Raw genomic sequence first — 23,894 nt, 5'->3', positions numbered from 1 at the left:
TACGCACCAACAGTCGCAACTCATTGAGTTAGGGACGAGGCGTTGGGGAAGGAGCCGCTAAACACCTCCTCTCGAGGAAAAGCCGTACAAAAGCTGTTTTAAGGAAAAAAAGCTCTTCGGGTGGGTTTGCAACTTCTCGCTGATCTGCCTCAGCTGCTCCCTGAGCCCCTGTTTGTTTTTCGAAGCCCCTTCGCAGCCCCCCGGCTCCAGGGTTGCATGTACCCGGCAGAAAGTTTCCATTGTTCACCATTGGGTTTCTGAGCCCCCGTTGCCAAAAAAGTGACAGGGGAATAAATGGGCTTCGCGGAGGCCGGGGGTGGGGGCATTACTTTCATACTCCTTTTGGTTAAAGCCATAAATCATGCCGGGGGTTGGTTTTGTTTTCGAGAAAGTCCTAATAAAACCCCAGATTCTTAGTGTAACTCGTTTGGCTCATTTTTCACAGCCAGAAGAATTGATTTATGGGTCAAACACGGCAGCGAGCGCGTCGAGGTGGGCGTCTGGGTGGAAGTGAAGGGGCAGGGAGTGTGTGTCAGTCTCTGTGCTGTCATTTGGGGGACAGTTTGGAGGGGTTAACCTGGAGGGATATCACTGCTTTGGGATTTCCAGTGAAAATCATAGGACTTTAGATTCACTTGAATTGGAAATCGTCGGGATAAGGCTCTCTCGCTGTTGTTGATGACCATATGCGTGTCAGTATCAACCTGACAGTGGCCATGTGGGTGTCACTGTCAACTCCAGGGAGTGGGATAAGACTGAGCATTCTGGGCTCCGTTCCCCATGGGCTACTCAGTGATATCCCTAGGGGTGACACTGGCCACGTGCGTGGAGATGTGGGAAGCCGGGCATTGCCCAGCCCACAGCATCTCCTGGAGGGAAAAAGGTTGTGCAAAAGAAACTGTAAAGAACATAAACCCTCCTAGCCGGGTAAAAACACATTTTGCTTTTCAGCCTTTGAATGGAATGGTAAAAAGCAAATTCTTTCTCCTGATCAAATGGGCCATGGGGTGTTGGCTCATTACTGAGGGCTGTTGTTCGCCGGGCTTTGCATTTACAGTCTAAGGCCTTATTTTCCATAAAGGGGCTTGGAAGGATTTTTCCCCAGTGATCTAATTCTCCACACGGGGCTGTGAAGGCTGTAACAGCTACTGCTTTGTGCCTGTCCCCAGCTCCATAAAACACACATTGAGGGGAGGCGTTCTGGAGGTATGTGTGTGTTTGCTAATACGGACGCGCGCTGCTGGCGGAGGTGGAGGGGTGCAGGTTTTAACATCTCCGCGGGGAGGTGTTGGGCTGCTGGCAGGAAGGAGGCAGATGGCGGGGCTGTTGCTGAATAGAAGCTCAACTCAAAACACCAGGGGCCTCATCTGGGCTGAGTTTCTCCCCTCTCCCTTTCTTGAGGCTCCCGCAGGAAGAACAATGTCAAAATTTCCTCCCCCCCCCCCCGTTGTGTTTTTTCTCTTTTTTTTTTATGAATGAAAGCGGAGAGGCGAGGCAGGAGTGAATGTGTGTGTCATTCAGGGGCTATGGCAGAGATGATTAGGGAGGTCAGTGAACTCCTTTGCAGCCCTGAGCATGCGGTCACTCTATTCAGCAGTCACAGAATAGACATCCCTATAAAAAAGCCCGTCCAATTTGCATTAGTATTCAGATAAAGATATTACTGGGTACGATTTGTGCATGTCAAGTGACGCTGCTTGCTCTGAGAGCAGGGCTGACCAACGGCAGCGTTTTGCTTTGCAAAACTTGTGATATCCATCCCATCTTCCAGAAATGTACATAGAAAAAAAGGGAATTTCTGGGATTGCTGGTACTGGTGCTATGGAGCCATGTGTGTGTGTTAAACTCTGAAGTTTGTGCGGAAAGCTGAGCTCTGTTTGGAGCCAGGACTGATGGTCCCTTAGCTGTGGTCACGTTGTCACCGAGCAGAATGTGTGAATTCAGGTTCCAGTCCAGCAGAGGCACCCAGGGGCTCTGGTGACTTCCCCACTTGGGAAGGGGAAGAAGACTGGGGATGCACTTGCTGGGGCTGATAGGTTTTGTGCAGCCGATGGCAGAGGTTCAGGCCGCTCTGCTGAGCTTTGTGTACCCAGATGTTCCAAAGTTCACCCTAAATTGCCCTTGTGCTGAGTGTGTGCCACACGGCACCGGAGCGGTTCCCTTCAGGAAAGTGTTCTGAAACTCTCTATAAAGGGCCCATTGTAAATGGGTAGCACTCCTGATATTGTGCCCGAGACCTGAAATCCTTCGGATTCAGTGCTATGAGTGATACAGTGCTGAGATAAAAAGTTGATCCATTTGTTCTTTAAGAATAGCTGCAGAAGAAGGTAATGAAGTCCTTTATGTTGAGTCTAGCATATTTTATTGAGGAATTAAATTAGAGGACAGAGGAAAAGGTGATGAAATATGGCTTTTCTTGGTTGTCTCTTACCTAGCAAATAGAGAACCAGAGAGCCTATGGCAGTGCAGGGACTGACTCATTACAGCACCTGACAGTGGCTGTATAGCACCGCGTATTGACAGAGGTCACTCCAATTAAATCTGAGGGTTTTTTTCCCTTTTAATTAAGACTTTATGAACAGCACTGGATAGGGAACATGATGAAAGTGAATCTGAAGACTGTGTCGCAAAGTGCTGATCTGCTAATTAAATCCTGCAATTAAACTAAGCCACTTTGACCAGCACGTTCACTTTTATGAATCTCCTGAACACATTGGCACTGTTGGGAAGGGATACTGATCATGAATGCTACAAATTGACAGTAGCTCTATAAAGGATAGAGTGAGTTTGGTGACTTTTTCCCAGCTAGGCTAAACCTGGGCATCAATGAAACCCACTCGATTTTTATTTCCTTTCCCCGTCTGAGAGGACTTCCCTTTTTCCCAGCGTGCTGCACGCTCGTAACTTTCCCCGTGCCCTGCCAGCCGGTCGGTCTGGCTCTGCATACCGTTTTGTTGGCTTTTTGAAGCAGGCTGCTGACTCAGCACCCGCCAGAGGAGAAGTCCCAAAGCACCCCCTGAGCAAACCGCTAGCTGAACCACGACTGAAGCCTCATATGAGGTCTTTCATTGCCTTTTTCTCCTGGGCCTCCTCCATAGCTTATCGGCTTGCTGTTGGCCACTCTTGGGGCCGTTTATCTGTGTGATCTGGTACTTTTTCTCTGAATTGGAGCCGCCAGCCCTGATGCCCCCTTCCTGATAGCTCACAGTTCAGGTTGCCGGGTGGCAGAGATAGGATGTAGAGACCTGGATGAGTGGAGAAAGGCTTTTTATTCCTGCCGTGACGGCACTGTGATCCCAATGTGTGATGTTCTTTCCCCCTAAGTATCAGCTCCTTGGCTCAAATGACCAGGAAGTTTCCATAATATCAAAAGCAAACAAAAACTCTGCGATAACAGTGGAGTAAAACCTTTGGTAAACTTGGTAGTTAAAATGTGAAAGGTAATGAGACATAAACCTGCCCTGTATCACCCTGATAAGGGGGAGTTGCAGTGCCCAGGTAGACAGGGAGGTTAGATCTTATTTTTTTTTTCTGCTGTGACACTCAGGTTACACAATTTAGCAAAGCTTTTTTTTTTTCTTTCTTTTTTAAGAATCACGGTGCAGCAAAGCGAGAAAACACTTCTCCAGTAACTGCTTCAGTTTCAGATGTATTCATCTAAAAAAGGTGCGGTATTCATAGCAGAGGGGGAGTCAGCTTTGGTGAGCTGGCATTGCTTTCCCAAAGCCACAGAAGGGGGGAAGATAAAGACTTGATAGAATAAAAAGGTTCTATTAAAACTTGGAAGCGCCTCGGAGTTTCTTTATCACGCAGAACCGTATGCAAAACAATTACCATGTGCTTACACGTTCAGCATCTGTGAGAGTTTGGGGCCGTGCCATCTCCGCAGGTTGCGAGGGGTTAAACGTGTTAATGACTCAGAAGCAGAGGCTTCCAAGGCTGTGGGTGAGGGAAGGACGAAGGCTGCGGCTGCTCTCTGTGGCTACAAATCTTTGTGCGCTGCCCCGCAATGAGTGCCTGCACCCGGTCCTAAGAGTTGTGTAATGCATTCTAGCACATTGCAGTGTTTTTATTTTTATTGCTTTTGGAGGGAGCATTTTCCTTGGGAAAAGCCAGGGTCGCATCCATAGGGGCTGTCATTTGAGGGCAAGGAGATAGAGAAGATGTTTCTGGATCTAGGTGCTGAGATCAACGCTTACTAACTCCATGCTCTTCCCTTCCAAGGGCTGAAAATCTCTCTGGAATTGGAGTTTTGATTTTATTTGGATGCTTGATAGAGTTTATAAAGACCCTTCAGGGGCAGGTTTTTCCGAAGTTCCGTTGTCTGCTGCTGCCTGTCATCCTTTAAAAGTTACACCAAGGTCCTCATCTCGTGCCTATTTAATCCCAAGCAGAAATTTCCAAGGGAGCAGGCTGAAGCCCTTCACAGATTGTGGTGGAAGGAACTGTTGAGCAGAAATAGAGATTGTTTGGAAAGTTTTCTAATGACCCAAGTGAGGAAACTCAAATTTCAAGTGGGGATGTGCTTGGCTCTACCTGGTGGGGCTGTCTGTATTCCGTCTCATCCCACCTTCACTGTGTACCAAGTGAGGCAAGCTTTTGTCACCAGGTCCATACTGGATGCCATTGGATGGTATGACAGTGACCTAATGTCTGTAGGAGAGCAGGAGCTGGTGATATTTATGGTAAAGCAGTGGTACTCAGCAGTAAACCCACTAAGAGCTCCCCTATTGCTCTATGCAGGCATGGGGAACCACTGTCTTCAGAGGATTATGGTTGTTTTTTTTTTTTTCCCTCCTATTCCACCCCCTTTCGTGTGCAGAACTCAAGAGCAAGAAATTCCCTCCCAGCAAAATATCTCAGCAGCTTAGTAAGTAAGTGGTGATTGGATTTTTTTTTCCCCTGATTTTTTTAACTTCTCTGTATAGATCCTCAGGGCAAGAATTTTACTGCTCGCCAGTAGCAGGACCTGGGCAAGATGAGCATGCTGCTTCCCCGCTGTGTGCTTGGGCTATCGGAGCTAAAGATGAGGAGGGAAAGCAGTTGCAATGGGAAGATTAAGGAGTTTGGTGTGCGCTGACAACTCACATGTGCAACCCAAGATAAACCCTGCTTGAGCCCGTCTTTAATTAAAAGAATGATCGGAATTAAGCACAGCACCATCTCTGCTGATCTGTATCATGCGCATCCCTACGAATAAAGCATTTCTGGGGAGGGAGAAGAGGAAAATGCCAGATTCTAATCTTCCTTTGCTAGCCGATAGGTCCGCCTTTTGAAAGGGCATATTTCTCCCTGGCTTGGAGCACTCGGGCATGTTGACAGTAAACAACTGTCACTTGGCAGTTTATGAAAGAGGGGGAATGTTGAAGAAAACATGTCCAGTTTAAATAGTTATGTTAATGGGCTGAGGATTCGTGCAGGAGTGGGGCGGGCGGTAAATGGAGGTGCATAACTTTGCTGGTATTTACTGTGTAAGACACGAGCTGCAAATGAATACAGTTGGAACGGTAGGGAACGCTTGCAAAATCAAATAAAAAATGCATTCATTTTACAGCCAGCGTGTTACGCATGCTCCCACAGCTTTGCATGAAAGCATGTGGGTTTTTTTTGTTGTTTTTCCAGGGAAAACTCAGAAAGCCTCTTTATATGCAGCGTGTTGGGTTGGGCGCCTGGCAAATGGAACCGCAGGGCTGGGAGCCCAGAGCTCCTTGGCCATCACCTTCCTTGCTCCTTGCAGCCTCCTTCTTCCTAAGGCTGAAGGAAGAGCGGGCTGTGAGGAAACTCAGCCTCCCACTTTGCAAACTGATAAATTACAGAAAGGAGGGGAAAAAAAAAAAAAAAAAAAAAAAAAAAAAAAAGTAAGAAACAGCAGATGGTGTCTTCTCTGCATCCCTTCCTGAAATCTTTTCCAAATCCATCACCCACCTCCTTCTTGTGAGTGGAGTGAGTGATGATCGAGCATGAAACGTTCCTTCCTGGTCAGCCCAAAGGCATCAGTGTCAGCAGTGTAATGGGTGAGTGCTCAGTGTTGAGCACTCAAGATCTGTAATCAGGCATAAAAATAAGTTTCAGGCTTTCCACGCTGCTGATTTCACTGCCTTGGAAGCAAGGATGTAAGCCGCTGTTGGAGTGTGCTGGTGTTGGCTTTTGGATACCCTGTAAACCCGTGTAACTGTCGTGGCCCTTCCCCCTAGCTTCTAGCCCTGCTAGGATACAGTATAAATACAGTAAATACCATAGAATTTAATTGTAGATACTATGTTACAGTTGCCATATGTTTCATTTAGTGTTGGATATCTCAGAGAGTAGCATCTTACTCCTGGAACCTTTGCTTGCCATCATTTCTTCTGTGTGATCCCACACAGCATAAATGCTTTCTAGGATGTTCCAGGGGAGGTTCAGGTTGGAACCTGAACTCAGGAAGTGTGGTGAGGCATTGGAACAGGCTGCCCAGGGAGATGGTGGAGTCACCATCCGTGGAGGTGTTCGAGATGGAGATGTGGCAGAGGGACAGGGTGGGTTAGTGGGCATGGTGGGGATGGTTGACAGTTGGACTAGATGATCTTAGAGGTATTTTCCAATCTTAATGGTTCTATGATTCCACAAGTCTATGCATCTGCATGCTGTGTAAGGGAATGGCTTCATTGGAATGTGTTAGTCCTGGCAAAAATCACCTGAAAGCTTCTCAGGGCGCTTTCAAAACCTGTGTAAATGTTTGAAGTGAGATTTTCATCTCCTCTGCTCCCCTGCTCTCAGTGCATAGCAAATGAGGTGCGGACAAGTGATGCAGTCTTTGCTGGCTTCACCCATTGCGTACGCCTGCCTGTTTTGGGGTGAGGAGAAGCAGCTGTAAGAGTAGCACACAGCAGAGAGGAGGACATGACTTTGAATTAGCTGCTGGTCCTCTGAAAGGGCTCAGAGTCCAGGTTTTGGATCACTGCCCACTCAGTGGCCTCACTGTTTATAGGTACATGTGTCTACATGGAGAAACAGATGAAAACATGAGGAGGTCGTCCAACTTTGTCTGTGAAAGTGTTGCCATATGGTGGTTCATCCACCAATTGCACCCATCCTGCCCAAGGCAGCCCACCTGGAGCTTACAATCTCTGCTTGGCTTTCAGACCAATCCAGGCTGCTGGCTTCACTTTTTATCTTCCACAATGTTGTCAGCAGAAGAGAAACAGCTGTTGGCTTTCTCCTTCTCCATGCCATTGCAGTGCTCAACCCTGCTGCTGCAGTGGCATCTGTCTCTCAGGGAACATTGGACACTCCTTCACAGGGAGAAGGAGGTTTTAGACGTGTTTTTGTTAGGAAAACATAAAGAAAAGCTGGAAAGGTCAGTCTGTGGGGGACGGGGATGGGATCGGAGAGCCTGAGGAAGGTCCCACAGGCAGTCAAGACTGGCTGTGCCACAGCATGGGACTCTGCAAAGCATGCATTTCCTTGTAGCATCATTAAAATAGCTGCATGTGGAGATGTCAAACCTGCTGCTGGCATATCTGGAACCCAGCATAGCTCAGTAAATAGAGGACAGTGATTTGGGAGCATTAAAACCGTTTGAAAGGAGTGGGAACCGAGACACGCATGACTTCCTTGAACTCTCCCTTAATTTATTATGTGCAGTCCAAAACCTGCTGTAATAGATATGGTTGCACGAGACCATTAAAAGTGCCGTTCTGCTGAACCCGATGCCCTGCTGTTGCTGCTGGAAATGATAAAAAGCCACGCTTGGGCAGGATGGTATGCAGCCCTGTGTCTGTGCCTATGCATGTATGCTGGTAAGTCCTGCTAATTTAGGAATTGTTTTCCAAGTCTGTTTTCTATAAGTCCGTAGACTTAATACAAATAAAGAGCTGAGCAAGTTTCCTGTGAGAAGCACAGAACAAATGCTAGCGTGGGATTTGAATGCAGAGAGGTGAAAACACAAATGTATACAGAAACAGCAAGTCAAACAAGCTGAAAAAATATAGTAAGGTTGATTTAACAGAGCAGTGAACTCCAAACCATCTACTCCCTTCAGCAGCCCTCTTTACAGAAGAGAAATAAAAGAATTTTTGATATCCACCATTTTTACCACCTCTGAAGTGTAGGAGTTGAGTTTAGGACGGGGACAAAGCGTTGCAGTATTGATATGAGATGTGCTTTCTAAATAATAAAATCTGGGTTTGTTGCTCAGTGGCCTCACTTCAGATTGAACTGGCTCAGACTTCATAACAGGAGATTAGCGTTGGGCTCCTGCAACTTTGGGTACCTGGCACCTCCATCCCGCTTGAGGCATTGAAATAACAGGCTTGGGTTTGAAAGATGCTGAGCCAGATCAGGATCTGCATTTCAAGCTCTTAAGCACTCTTAAAATCTGGTTATTCATTTTGATGCCTAGATATGGATTTCTGGGCTTAATCACCAACCTTTGCATTTCAAATGTTTGGCCTTTGTTTTCTTTGGTAAGTATGCAGACAGAGTGGCCCCCATTTTTTTTCCTTTTTTTTTTTTTTTTTTTTTTTTTTTCCTTTTACACAGCTGAAAACAGCCAGCAGAGAAGCCTGGAAGTTCTGTGTCTTATTACTCAGTAATAGGGATCTTTGAATTATGCCATTTTATGTAACTCAAGGGAAGCTTACAAAAAAGGGGAGCATTCACTTTTTCATGTAAACATGATCCGTAATATATCTAAACCTTACAATCAGTTGGGAAAAAAAAAGCCACCAAAACTACCCTAAACCTTTGCCCTCTCTTAATCCATGTACGGGAGGGTTTTTTTAGATGTGCTTTCCCCCCCCCCGAAATACAGGCAATTGATAGGCTCATAAACAAATACCAAACATAAAGTCCTAATCTCCATATAGAGGGGCCTGACCCCTTTTATGGAGAGAGAGGGTAGAGGGAGGAAGCAGGGCCAGGAGTTTGAGGTTTAATGCTTATTAAAGTTTTAGTGGGTGGGAAAATGCAATCAATAAATTTTGTTTAATGCCTCAAAACTGGTGTTGGTTTTCACTAGCTACGCTGGAGAGTAGTTTTCATTTTGAAACTAGGACACTCGTAGTTGGAATGACAATTAATGTGGAGTGAATATGGTCCCAGTTGGAAGCCAGTTTTTGAATAGCATGAAAACTCCCCCCACCTCCCATCGCTGGCTCAGGAGTATGGTAGCTTCCGTTTTTAATTAGCGGGCCAGGCAAAATTTAGCTCATTGTGTCATTCTGCTCTTTTGGCCAAATGGCTAGCTTGGTTTCTCCATCTTGCTGTCATGAGGCTGTTCTTTTAATTTTTCTTTAGTTTTGGTGCAGGGAGGAAGGGGGGCTTCAGGATCCTTAGGATTAAAGTCATTGTTCTGGGGTATTTACAGCCAGCTGCCTGCATTAAATGAAGATTAGAGGAGCGCGCATTGGAAGTGGAATGGAAACACGGAGGAGCTGGGATTTGGTCACTGCATAGCTGTGAACCGAAGGGGAAAGGTTGGGGCAGGCTTTATGGCAAATTTTTTCTGCTTCCATGTGATCTCCAAGTGCACTTCAGGGACTCATTGCAAGTGACCAGGTTGGAGCTGTAGCAGGGCTCCAATTCTTTGTGTCCCTTAGAAAGTTATTCTGTGGTGAACCTCAACTGGTGGGCCTGGTGTCAAAAAACAGAACAAACAGAACAAACTGGGCAAAAACTCATCTGCAGAGGCACTAAGAATGTGGTCAATGTTCAGGTAGAGTTCACCAAATTCTATAATTCATCCAGAAAGCTGAAAACTTTCTCCAAACTCAAGAGCTCCATCAGCGATACATTTTTGAAGGGTTTAAGGAAGGAAATAAGGCTGGAGAGGAGGAGCCCAGGGGAAATAACTCAATGATTTTTTAACGAAACTTAAAAACATTCCCAAAGATTCAGTTTCTGTCCTTTCTTTGTGCCTTGTGGACCATTCATTTGTGTAACATGTTGTTTTGGCTGCTGATTGCCTACTGCATGTCACCTGTAAAACCCAGCTAGTTGGCCTCCTCTGACAGGGCAATGTCACATGCTGATGCTTGCAGGGCGTGAGTTTGCTCCATGGGGTTTTTGGTTATTTCAGCATGTTGCTGGAAACCTGTTCTGCTGCAGTGTAGGCTTGAGATGATTTGCTCTGGCCATTGGGAAGCTCCAGTCTGAGCCTTAGTTTTCATGGGCCTCCATTGGTTTGAGAACAAGGTTGTTGTGGTTTCTTCAGTACGGTGATGAGCTTTTTGAAATTCCTCAGACACAAAGAGTGAAAATGTAAAACCCCAACCATTTTGTGATGGGATCCATCTATTGACTCCAGGCCAGGACAGCCTGCAGCCAACAGTTTTGGTTGGCCTCCTTTCTCCCTTACAAGTTTGTCACTCCATCTAAAAACAAAGGCTGAGTTGGCCATCACCCTTGAGTGAATGAGAGGCAGGCTCCAAGGGAATGGCCTATGGTCATGGTCTCTTATGCTCCTCCTAGAATTTGTGCAACAAGTGTCCCATCACTGTGCACTGCATAGGAAGTGGCCAGGATTGACCAGTTTGACCACCGTGGTTGGGTGAGGTGGGCTGGTGAAGGACATTTCATATTAATTTTATTTCAGAAAAAAAGAAGGAAAAAAAAAAAAAGCGTGCAGAACTGTAGGGATAGACAAGGGTTGTAATTGGTAATTTCTTTTTTGTTTGTTTTGCATTAGAAACTATTGAAAGTCTGGCCTAATTTTAAGAAAAATACCCATCCGAATCTATTCCTTTAAGCCAGCAAACTCACAGCTACAGGCTGTCCTTGGGACAGGAACCAAAGCTTTGTGTTCCTGGGGTTTTGCATTCCCATGTTTGTTGGATGTAGCCAGGAGACCCCTTTGATTTGTTCTCTTTTTTACTCCTTAGGGCTTTGCCAGAGGGAAATCCTCCTGGCTAAAGTGTTTTTGTAACTATTTTAGCTTTGTGACGATTTATTTCTCCTTCTGACTCTAGGCATCTGAATTGGGTGATTTGAGAAAACAGTCCATTAAAAGGAGGATACTGTAGAGTCTCGATGAATCCTGTTTTCTACTTGGCCGGTGGAACAGAAAGCTAATTGCCAGTAGTAAATCCATTCAAAGGAGGGCTGGAGGGAGGGAGAAAAGCTAATATTCCTCCTTGAATGCCATTTAATCTCTGAAACCTTTCATGCAGATGTAAATTAGGATTTGCACAACAGAGTCAACAGTTGCTCCGTAGATAAGGCAGATTTGCAACATCTGCTTTTCCATTTGAGAAGCCCTTCCAAAGTCGCTGCTGGGGATAGCCAAGCTAAACACTAGAGATTTTTTCTCCCATAATCTCTTGCTTTTGGGAGGAAAAAAAAAAAAAAAAGGATATGACTTGTGAAATAACCTTGAGAACTGGTCATGGTTGTGCATATTCTCTAGGAAAAAAGTTTGCTTTCCTGCTAGTGCACATGCATACACATAAAAACAGTCCTGGGAGGCAATAGAATGCAGCACACTTCTTAAGGTCTTTGGAAGAAATATTGACTGGTAACAGTTGCATAGATACTGCAGTGGTAATACTGAATAAACAGTTTACCTGTCTATTATTAGGAAAACTATTTTAAGCTTTTCCAGGGGAACCCCCATCCCACACCAAAGCAAACATACACAACAGGTGAAAGATAAATTGACCCTTTCAAATGACTGAGGCAAACTGTTTGTGGATATGGTTTCTTAAAGGCAATTTTCTAAATCACAGCTTAGGTTTTTAAGTGAAAGACCAAGTCAGTTTACTTCCAGAAGTATCCAAACTCTGGGGAGAAAAGACAGATTGATTCCCATTTCTGGCAGTAGGATCGTAGAATCACAAGGTTGGAAAGGACCTACAAGATCATCTAGTTCAACCATCCTCCCATTACTGTTCCTACCACAAGACAATAAACCATATCTCTTACCTTTTCATCCAGACACAGCACAGAAGCCCTCGGCTCCCACTGTGAGGACACACAGGTAAAATGGCAAATACAGTGTAGATGGAGAAAAATATAAGCCATCAGAGAGCCTCTTGGTCCACGTCAGAGAAAACCCTCCCTGGGATTTCGAGGGGCGCATGAGGGATATTCTACTCAGAGAACTGAGGGTGCTGAGCCTTGAGCCCTCCACCCTGGGCAGTGAGGTCAGGGCCATCTACTTATGAAATGCATGATGAATTGCTATGCCCCAGCTTTGGGATGCTCCCTTGAGGAGTTGGAGCTGAAAGGAATGCTCCCAAACACTGGGGTTTTTCAAAAAGTGGAGCTGTAAGAAGATATTCCAGTGGGAAGCTCACAAGTGAAGAGAAGAAACAAGGGAACAAAGTGTCCTGGAGCTGAAGGTGACTGCACTGTGCAAGGTGGTATGGGGTCCATGAGCATCCTACAGGCTCTGTCATCCCTTGCTCATGCTTCTGGCATAGCACCTACAAACAGTCCCTAGCCATAGGGAGGGCATCAGCCAAAGTGCAGGAAGGTTTAAAGGGATTTGCTGCTAGCCTACAGCGTGGATGGTTCTCTTAGGACCCAGGACTGATGCTTGGGTGATAGGTGTTGTAACCTCAGTCTCTGCTTTTGCATTTGTCATATTTGAAAGCTGGATGAGGTATTAAAATAATAATAGTAAATCTTCATTCTCTGTTAGACAAAATAGTGAAGCACATTCGACTTTGTGGAGGTCTCTGACTTGGGTTCTGTTTGTTTTTTAGCCATAGGTGTGTAAACTGAAATTTGAAATGCTGTTTAAAGAGCTGAAAAATGTCAGTACTGTTCTCATTTTCAAGTAGCCACTCCTTGAAATCTCTGGATACTGTACTCAGGAGGAGTGAAGTCAGTAAGACTGAATACAGTCAGTAGGACCAAGGTGTGCATGCAGTGGGCAACAAGATATCTGCGGGGGGCCAGCTGAGCTGTCAAAGGGCAGAGATGTCAAAATGAGCAAGAAATGAGATTTCTTTCTTCAGAATAACTGCAAACCTCAATTGTTCTGAGTCAGAAGTGAATTTACTCTTCATTTTGGTATTCCTTTGCAATGTTTTATGAAACTGCTGTAGTGCTTTGTCATTCACACAGATTCATTATCACTTTAAGAAAAAAAGTGACTTCTTTTTAAATGACTAAAAAGCCTCATTTGGTTTGTATTCATTCTGGGCTTGTTCCTGTTGGTAGGTTTAGGATGCAAAAGCCAAAATGCACAAGTTACCAAAGGTCAGGTAGAAGTGTGCATTTTGTATGGAGGAATGGTTCAGCTGCATGGGGTTTGTTTTCCAGTAGGTTAAATTAGGAACAGCTTCCAGTAGAGTCAAGAAAGATCAGCACCCAGCACTGCATGCAAAGCTGCATGAGGGACTTTTAATCTAAAGCCAAAGTTGGTGCCATTGAGAAAATACTTACAGTACAGAGAAGGAAGGCTTTATCCTGAAATCAGCAGCTGAAACAGAAAATGCTTCTTTACCTGATGCTGCAAGTTTCTTTTTGTCAACTGTATTTTCCCAAGGAGCTTCTTGATGGGAAGAGACAGTCCATGGGTGAGCACAGAACTGCAGCAGGAGCTGCTCTGAAAGGAGAGAGATGCTGATGCTCCTTCAGCTTCTGTTTTTACTAATAGCATATGCGTTCAGGGAAAATCTTTTCATTAAAAATAATAAAATAATAATAATAATAAAAGAAACCCTTGTCTATATGAATACCACAGCATTCTAGCCAAACCCAGAAATATTTGAGTTGGAGTTGCTGCCAGAGTATAAGGGAAAGGTGCTTTGTGACCCCAATGTGTGTGGGCTTTGCCTACTGTGGGATGATACCTCCCATGAAATACCACATTTTCAGGCCCTTGGAATTCATCATTTTCTCTATGTAAGACTATTGACTGAAGCATTTTTATATTTTTAAAGTTCCATGAGAAGGAAAAGTTGCACGACAAGGGGAGAAAAGCAGCACATTTTTCTTTAATTACCTCCTCCAATTCTTTGACTTAATAGCAGAACAACAACTTGAAGACAAATCATCATCAGAACACCATCCTCAGGTGTTCTGAATTGCTGTAATCACATTGGTTTCACAGTAATATTCTATGCATATATGTAAGCAGCAAAATTAAGATCTCTATTCATATCTGATTATTATCAGAGGTAAAATTGGGCCACCTGAGTTTAGATCATGGAAATAGATTTGTTTTGCATTACTTATTTGTTAATTATATAATGATAGCACCAGAGAGTCTTTGCTAGGAATTAGAATCCCATAGTGTACAAAACCAAGAAGACTTGTGGCTGGCAGAGCATGACTTCTCAGAGCTGCTGTCAGCTGGAAGAAGCATGAGATGTGTAATGAGAAAATGTTGGCTGGCATAGACAAGGCAGTGGTGCTCATGCTGCTGGAATAACTCAGTTGAGGGCAGCTATGGAGGACTGAGTCTTCTTTTTCAAAATGGTGTAGAGGAGGAAGAAACCACTGGGTGTCTGAAGTGACTTTGTACATCACTGTATGTGAGTCTGAAGACGGTCAAACCATCATGCCTCGTGTTCCTTTGTGGGAAGCCTTCTGAGCTCAGACTTTTCCTTTTGTTATTGCTCTACTGTAAAACAGAATTGTGCAGCGCATGACAGGATTCGCTGTCATCACTAGCGTGAGAGACTTCTGAACACATGGAAGCATCTGTAGAGCGAATACAATATACTTTTAAAAATACTCTTTCATCCTCTGATACGTGCTCTTATTTACTCATTTCCCTCTCTTTTTCCCTTTGCAGAATACTTGAGAAGTGAGACCGCCTTTCTGGAAGAGTTGGTGTTTGGAAGTGGAGATACCATTGAACTTTCCTGTAACACCCAAAGCTCTTCTGTGTCAGTTTTCTGGTTTAAAGATGGTATTGGGATTGCACCTTCCAACAGAACTCATATTGGACAAAAACTGTTGAAGATAATCAATGTGTCATATGATGATTCGGGGCTGTACAGTTGCAAGCCAAGGCATTCCAACGAGGTCCTGGGAAACTTTACAGTCAGAGTGACAGGTATGTGCAGAAATAGAGTAGATTTGCAGTTGGCTTTTTTGTGTGTGTGTGTATTTTGCCCTTTCACTTGTTCAGCATAGCTGGTGAGCTGCAGCTTTTTGTCCCTTCTTGGTAGGTCTGTACCTCCCCACCAAGCCCTGGCAGTAATCATTCTGACCAAACAAAACAACAATCAAAGAATGCATGTGTGTTAGTACCAAGTGTTAAAAGCTCGATGTTGAGATTGAGAGAGACTTGGAAACAGTGCTGGTCAGATTAAGCTCTTGATCCCCCTTAACACTCAGATAGGCACAATGCTATGTGTGCCTTTGAAGTGTGAGTGAGTGAGCTGTGGCTCAGAGAGGTTAAATGACTTTTTTTTTACTTTGTGTGGCAAATCATTGGCAAAATTGCATGTTAAAGCTGGAGATCTTTAAAACCGTTTCCATATTCTAGAATGCTTGTGGAATAGCTTAGATTGGAAGGGATACTAAAGATCGTGGACCTCCTCCTTCCATCCCAGTTGTCACAAGTTACTAGTTTTTTCAGAAGTAGAGGAACTTACTGCTAGCCATGCACCTCAGACAAGTGGTGCATTAGCAAAGTACTTGCTGTCATTTGCACGTCTGTATTTTCCATGATGAGGACAATAGGACAGAACAGCTACAAGCCTGTATCACTCTACTGTGCCAAAAAAATCTATTATTCCCAGATCACAAACAAATAATGCTAAGATCATCTTGATTTCAGCCTGCTGCATTGGTACAGTGCTCATAATTGTGAGCCTTCTTATCACATAGCTTCCAGGCCTGAATTTTCACAAGGATTAACCTCTTGTGGATCTAAGGTTCTGAAAACTTTCCTTCCCCCATAGGTTCCAAAACCTGAGTTCCTTCAAACAGCACCAAGCTCTGTTTGAAAAGGTTGTGACAAAGGGGGAATCAGCCTCTTTTACCCAGGTAGCTAGAGGTATGATGAGAGGGAATGGCTTCACGTTGTGCCAGGGGAGATTCACATTGGATATTAGGAAAAATGTTTTCTCTGAAAGTGGTCAAGCACTGAAACAGGCTGCCCAGGGAGGTAGTGGAGTCACTGTCCTTGGTTCAAGAAAGGTGGAGATGTGGTTCTTAGGGACATGGTTAGTGGGCAGTATTGATGGTAGGTGGATGGTTGGACTAGATCATCTTAGAGGTCTTTTCCAACCAATCTAATTCTATGAAAACTGAACACAGGGGTATCTGTGATAGCAAATCGTGTCCGTTCCATAAAGTTCTTTTTCCTGCCAGAAGTGGGATTTGTGTGGGAGAATCAAACCATCGTAAGAATAAAAGCCCGTTTCAGCAAGCCTTCGCCAACATCTGCTTTTCATTGAATGTTACTGGAGAGTGCTGTGAACGCTTCAAGGTCATATCAATTAAATGGTTGAAGAAGTATTTGGTCCTTGAAAGGCTTTCTTTAACTAGGTATGATTACTGGGACTACCCAAGGAACTGCAGGTTGTTAGAAATGTTACTCTCTCCTTTTTTTTAAGTGACATTAAAATGCTTTTGAGTTCAAGGGGCAGCAGGGAGGCAGAAGAGGGCAGCTGGTTCCACATTCAAGTGAAACAGCTGCCAGCCCCAAAAGTTTGTAAAGTGAGAAATTGTTTTTAATAGTGGAAGGGCTCATAATCCTCTGCTTTTTAAAAGTTTAAGCCCCTGTGTTTTTCCTCTTCACTAATAATAGCTAATAACAGCTTAAGAACAAGCGAGTAACCTGAACCTGCTTTCTGACAGCACTAGGAATCTTTGATTCTATTAGCTCGCTGTCATTACCATCGAAGTGCTGGCAATGTGGGAGTCTCTGTTTTAGCTGTCAGCAGTGCTCCTTTTGAGCTTTGAAGCCCTGCTGTATGTGGCAATAGTGGCGCCTCTCGTGCATGCAGATATTTCTTTGTAATTATTATTGATTGCTCTGTGTTCTGCTGCAGAGAGGAGATCATTATCTGAGATCTGTGGTTTGTGTTCCCACTTTGTGAAGGTAACTCCAGCAATGAGCTTGGATATCTGGTTGGGTGTTTATGTGGTTATCTGATGTTCGGGATTGGAGGTGTTCTCTGTGTTAAACTGGATCCAATCCGTGCTCCAAAGTGAACAAAAGCAGGCTGGGTTGACAAGGTGTAATGCTGAAAATGGCCAATAGGCACTTAAGTCCCTTTTTGTGAGCTGCTTGCAGATCCTGGCAGGGCAGTGGACTTACTGAACACACTCTGCAAACCCTTCTGGGTTTGTGATGGGGACAGCGCGTGGTCGTGAAGGATGGGCTGCACAGAGCAGGCTTTGGCATTAGGAAGCAGCCTGTACCTGAGGAGATAGAAGCTGCTACTGCACAGTGAAAACTAGTCTAATAAGTAACAGGGTTTAATTTCTTCAGAATACCTCCATTGACAGACATGGGCTTGATTGCTTTGAGTTTACAAGATGAAATATACTGCCCTCTTAAAACATGAGCACTTGGTGTGGATCACAAATAGGGGCTGCATGCCCAAACTGATCTCTTGTTGACAGAGGCTCTGTTTCTGCAGCCATTTCATACACTCCCTTGGGATCTAGTGTCCGACAGCAGCCCTGCAGTAAGCAAAAAAGATATTTCAAGGTACCCAAGACAAAATTCCTTCCTGCTCATAAATAGAGCCATTTTGGAATAGCATCCAGCAGTTCCTACAGATGCCAATACTGGTTGTCTTTTGGAAGGAAATACAGTTTTTGTAAATGATTAATAAATAGCTTATAGATTCTTAGTCACTTATTGAAGAAGGAGACTTTTAGTAATCTGAATAGAAGCATAGCTCTGAGCATGGGATATTTTGTGTTAAAACCCAGGCTGCAGCTTCCCTGAAAAGCTCTCATGTGAAGCACAAGTGGGGTCAAAATCAAGGAGAATGGAATTGAATTGTATTATTCTTATGAGTCCCTTCCAACTTGGGATATTCTATGATTCTGTGATTCTCTCCTTTGATCTTGTGGAAGCATTTTGAATTGATTTAAAGATTGATTCTGCTGTTTTGGTCCTCATTGGCTCATTTGAAACCAGAAGAAAACTTCAATGGCATGTTAATATACAGGTAACCAAATTGCGGAGCGCAGGGCTGAGAACGTACTCGTTCATCCAGTGTTGGTGGGTGTTTGGCAGGGCTTCTGCCTTCGCCAGGACTTGAATAAACCTGCTGGTTCAGCCGAAACGCCTCAACAGACACTTCACTCTCAGCAAGCCCCATGGCATTTCCCTGGTGCTGCTGCCAGCAGGACCTCAGCTGCGGTGTGCAGTTGGGTACGTGCTGCAGGGCTGGGGGCTGAGCCAAGGAGAAGGTGCAGCGCATGATGCGCAGCCGCGTGCTGATGGAGGGAGATGATTCCTGGCTTATTGCTCCTATATGCCGTGAATACATTTGGAAATACCCTCCAGATTCTGCAGAGATGTGATATTTATTATCAACTTTCTCCTCCTTCTGTTTTCAACCTCCGTGCATTTTTATCACGTGGAGAAGAGTGTCCAGTTCTCCAGCCAAAATGCAGTGGATCATAGAAGGAAGGAGCTCTGCCCGGGTCGGCCTGAATCAGTGCTTTGCTGTTCTGGCACATGTTAAACACTCATAAAGTTTCCTGTTTGCTGCTGTTTCATGCCAAGTGCTTTTACCTCTGTCTCAGAATATAAATGCTGTTGCGTTGTTAGCATTTTGCTTTTATTTAAAAAAGAAATTCCTGGAGATTATATAAAGTCAGAAGACACTAAATCTTCCAGACACTGAATTGTGCTAAATAGTGCAAACTGAATGAAACACTAAGCTGCTGTTTTATCACGGGATTCACATCTACGAACTGAAGCTTCATTGTGCGCAGCCTGGAGAAGGTGAGATGCTAGATCACATTTAGAGAATGAATACAGAAAGTTTTAGAGATACACTGATGGAAAATTCCCACCTGCTAACCTGGATTCAGTTACAACCTCGAGGTTTATCTGTGGAAGGAACATAAACGAAAGGAGCTGGTTCATGGAGCAGCCATCAAAATGTCTGTCTAGAGAGAGGTTCAATTTCAAGGGGAAGTTTTAAAAGCTTTAGTTGAGTCGTTTAGCAAGGAGTTAACACAGGAGGATGTAGCAGCAATGTATTGAGTTAAAAGAGTACAGAATGAGTTGGAAATGCTGACCTGTCATTTTGAGACTTGGTGAAACAAAAAGTCTGTAAGAGTGAATGCTAGGGAAAAAAAGCAGGGGAGAGCTTGTTCTTAAGAAAGAAACCTTCTCTTTTGGAACTGCCTTTGTATTTAGGAGGAGAGCTCTTTGCACATCGAAAAGTAGCTGGCACTGACCCCTGCTCTGTGGTGGCAGAGCACTGGCAAACTTGTGTCACTTTTCTCCTTTTGGAAAGCTCCTGGCTGCTTACCCCAGAGTGGTAGAGCTGCAGGAAGGGGGACGTCACCCACATGTCACCCAAGTCCCTCCTTACTGGAGCCCACTGTGGCATCCACAGCCTCATCCAGCCTCATCTCCATGTGTTGTCCTTTTTCTGCTTCATGTCTTTCTCCTTCTTCTCCTAGATTCCCCTTCGTCAGGTGATGATGAAGATGATGATGATGAGTCAGAGGATACAGGTAATTTGTTTCTCCAGGATACAGAGAGTTTTTTTAAGCAGAGATATGGCTGCCGTGTGGCATGGTTCAGACATTTGCCTCCACCCGTGTTGAAATGGATGTCCTCAGGACAGGAGCACAAACTCTTGGGTCCTGGCACCAGAAATTTAGAAATAACCGCCAGAGTGGTGTAGCTGCTCCAGTATCTTGTGGCTTGATTTTTTTGGCTACTTAATTCTGTTAATTTGTCTCGAGTTTGGGTTATCAATTCTCCTTGCATGTAAATTCCAGAGTAACTCATTCTGTCATCATGTTTTTTTACTATGCTGAAGTTACACCTTGCAGTTACACATCACAAAACTCAGCCTGCTTTGTTTTTATCGGGTTTAACTCTGGTCCTAATGAGCATCTCAGCTGGAGGCAGAGGCAGCTTGGAGAATAAAATCGGCACTAGCCAAGCACCAAATTTACAGCTGCCATAAGCAGGAGCTGTAAGCAAAACCCCTCTGGATTTTCTTCAACTTGTATGAGGAAGGGAGCCCCAGAAGAGAGCCTCAGTGCTTCCACACTAAACCTCATTCAGTCGCAGAGCTTGTTTCTCTAAGTGCAGTATCATTAATCAGGATCATTACATGCTTCATAGGCGTTAGTGTTGTGCTTTATTATGCTTTTTATATTTCTGAAAAGCGAGCTGCCTGTGCTTATGTGTTTTTAATAAATAAATGTCTTGCATTTGAACTCCAAATCAGCTATGTACATTGGCAGAAGTTCAGCATGACTGGAAAATTTCTCCTGCCCACAGCATTTGACATGGAGGGCTCTTTAAAACAGGTCTCCCACTGTAATAAATTTGTGCCGCTGTGTCGTGCAGCGTGAGGACAGTAATTGTGAGGTACAGTGCCAGGCAGCCCATCAGCAGCAGTTAGTGGTTTTCTGATAGCCTTTAATTAGGGGGCTGGATACTGTGAGTTGAAGAGCACCTTTGCAGAGGTGCTCAGTGCTCCTGATGCCAACTGAAGCCCATTGGAGTCATGGGAAGGGGCAGCTTTGCTCAGGGTTTGCTCTTCTGCAGACCAGCTTCTGATAAGCGCAGTACATCGCTCTCTGCTTTTTTAATGTGATCTGTAGTAAACTCTATCTCTTAGCAGCAGGTATCACAAAACACGAGCTGTTTTATGGTACAGAAAGACATGTTTCTTTTCACCAAGAGGGAAAACACGCATTTCACCACATGTATTTATAGCCTGTGTTCTGGGTCTTCTTGACTTCAAGACAGTCTCTTTTTTTAGATCCAGAGGTATCCACTGGCTTTGCTTAAAGGACTCACTATAAAAAGTTAGATTCTCTTTTGCTTTAAAAACTGTTGATTAGCTTAACATACCAGAGAGGCGAAGCCTTGTGTTGTGAAGTGACACGAATGTGTTTTATGTTGCTTTGTTTAATGTCAGACCCTCCAGTTAACATTGACAGATCTTTTGAATCTGAGGAGCTGTGTGTTAACCTCAGCATCACTGCCACCACTGGGACATCTCAGCAGGGACAGAGACTGCTAGGTCATCGCACACAGGGGGGCATGGCTGTTGCTAGTGCCACATCCCAGCGTCCCATGTCCTTCATCTCTTGAGGCAGAAAGTACTCTAATGAAGTGTATGAGCTCTTGCCTGGCTATCAGACATCACCAGGGTCAGGAGTTAAAGGAGTGAGGGCAAAAAAATGCCTTTCATGCAAAAGCATGATATAACCAAGAGTTATTCCTATGCAGAGAGAGATAATGTGTCCAGGACTGACTTACTGTGTGCTGCCTATTTTGCACATCACAGTGATAATATATCCTGTTCTCATGTAACACTGTGATTTTCTGGTTCCTGTTGTTTAAGAGTTTTTTACCCTTGTGTTTATAGAGAGGGGCTTGAAGAGCTGATACTGACATGAGTTTAAAGCCCATCGTATTGATTTGGGAGATTACACCCAAGGTTGCTGAAATTCAAACTATAATTAACCAAAGCCAGGGTGATGAGAGGAAATTCCACCTAAAGGAAATAAGTATTTGGTGTATCTTGGAGAGCATGGAGACAGCATCCCTTAGGGACAGGCAGCCGAAGGGAGGAAAGAGGAAGCTCAGCAACTTCATATCGTCCTGTTTGTTGCAGCCTTGTCACAAACTGTTATCTGCCTTTGGAAAAAGAGGCTTCCCAGTACCTCTGTTCTTTACAGCTGTTTTTCCTGGCTCTGGAACAAAAAACCAAGCTCCATTTTCACACAATGCTCTTCTGCCCCAGTGCTCCCTATCCCTCTGTATCTGTTTGTTTAGAGCCCCTGCTGTGTAGCCCCAGCACCTTCAAAGAGCCCCTATAATCTCCAATTAAATCTGGCTGTGTACTCAGAGGCGTCAGCTGGGGAAATTACACAATTAGGGTTGATTCTGTCTGCTGCAAAATTTTGTGGCTGCTACTAATTGCTAAATGAGCGCTTGGCTGTATTAATTATTCCAAGTACTCCTCTTGGTTTTTTAATTGGTCATTCCAGGTGGATGGGTGGCCAGTGTCTGACAAACAAAACGGACCGGCAGGCTTAGTGCTCGATGATGGGAAAGGGCTGGCAACAGTCTTGCGGGTCCCTTTTTTCACACCTGCACATGCGGAATCATTGCTTGTCATTAATTCAGAGCAAGCAGCTCAAAAAAAAATTTTTTTTTTCTGTCTTCTATTCTTTCTCATTCCCAAAGCTCTCTGGAACTTTGCAAGCTTTGTGTGAAAAGAAGAGTTAAAATTTTCACCCCCTTTAAAAAGCAGTGATGAAAGGACTCTTGGGGCACAGTAGACCAAGTGCTGATGTTTTGTTTGCTACTCCTGAGAGTAAGAACAAAGGCACTGTTCTGAATGCCTTGGCACTTCTTGCCAGTTGCAGCTTGACATGTGCTATGGTGTGATTGGTGTGTTAATCTGGGAGTGCTAAGCCCTGCAAGCCCCAAATCACATGGGAGAGGACCCAAATGGGAGAGATGCACTTGGGGAAGAACCCATGTCTGATGATCAGAGCTCACTTGGAGAAGATCCCAGGACACTTAGTAAAACAGCAAGCAGCAGGTTATAGAATCATAGCATAACGTGGAAGGAGCCCATAAGGATCATCGAGTCCAATGTGTGGAAGAGCTTGTAGGGCTACTGTTCTCTGCAGCAGTGCATGGGGATGTCTCCATCAGCACCTGGCCTCTCCCAGAACCCACTCTGTGTGTAAAGTCCCTGGGAAGTCAGGGTGCACTGCCAAAAGGAAGTGTTTCACTGAAAAATAGCAGGAAGAAGAACAGGGATGGATCTGTCCCTGTGCCCACATTCCTTCAGTGAGTGCAGGTGACTGATGGGAGTCATGACATGTAGTGTGAGGCAGTCTGAGGGCAAATGAAAGCCATTAATACTGAATTTTCACCCCTGGCAAGACTGTGGCACTACCAGGGTACCGCTGTCCAGCAATCTGGTCTCAGCTCTCTGAAAGCAGATAAGATACAGTAGCAATGCACCGGGATACCAAAGGGAAACCAGGCTACATGGAGTGAATCAGCAGGTGCTAGAATGGTGCGTGTCAGAGCAGAGCCTGCCTGAAACATCCCAGGAGCTGAAGCTAAATGAGGTTCTGAGCACCCTGATCTAGCTGTTGTTGTCCCTGTTCATTGCAGGGAAGTTGACCTGGGTGACCTTTAAGGGTCCCTTCCAACTCAAACGATTTTGTGATCCAGTGAGTGAAATCCACTGAGAGGCTCTGGTGTTGGTCAGGCCTGCTTCTTTTGGTCATGTTTGTCAGAGGCTTTCAAAATCCCTAATCCTTGTTCATTCCTGGAAATACAGAATGCAGTGATGTATGAGCAGTGTTTGTCATGCATTTTTTGTCTAGTTCCGGGCAAGGGGGCTTACCTGCAGTCAATACAGGATGGAGCCAAACACATCAGGGCATACTGCACTGCGGAGCTCCTGAGAAAATGAAGAGCTCAAGTGCATCTTGGAGCAGCTTAAAATGAGAGAGAAGACCTTGCATACCGTTGTAATGAAGGGGGTCTTCTCTGGTGGAGTTTCATTGCTGTTTTGCAAAGCAAACACCATGTGTACCCATCTCCCTTTGGCATTGGCTGAAGGTGCCTCACCATGGCAGGGGAACACAGCAAGCTCAGCTCTGCACTACTTCCTTAAGCAGAAATGAAAGTTTGTTTTTAAAGCTTTCTCTTTCTTTCTTTCTTTCTGTCTTTCATTCCTGTGTAATAAGTTTGCTGCTGCTGCTGCCCTAATTTGGAGTTAATATGTAATGTTTGTAACGGTGCCAAGAAA

General features: G+C 44.6%; 1 protein-coding gene across 4 annotated transcripts in view; it reads left to right on the top strand.

Moving 5' to 3' along the window:
- Positions 1–23,894, top strand: part of FGFR3 (fibroblast growth factor receptor 3) — a 49,787-nt gene that overhangs the window by 912 nt on the left and 24,981 nt on the right. For all 4 annotated transcript variants that reach the window (XM_048942831.1, XM_048942832.1, XM_048942833.1 and 1 more), the window contains exons 2-3: positions 14,726–14,989; positions 19,546–19,599. In XM_048942831.1, the coding sequence (XP_048798788.1) occupies positions 14,726–14,989; positions 19,546–19,599 (318 nt within the window). The remainder of the gene's footprint in view (positions 1–14,725; positions 14,990–19,545; positions 19,600–23,894) is intronic.

This window comes from Lagopus muta, chromosome 4 (genome assembly GCF_023343835.1).
Source record: "Lagopus muta isolate bLagMut1 chromosome 4, bLagMut1 primary, whole genome shotgun sequence".
NCBI lineage: Eukaryota > Metazoa > Chordata > Aves > Galliformes > Phasianidae > Lagopus > Lagopus muta.
Note: the sequence above shows the minus strand (reverse complement) of the source record. Positions and strands in the feature narration are given on the sequence as shown.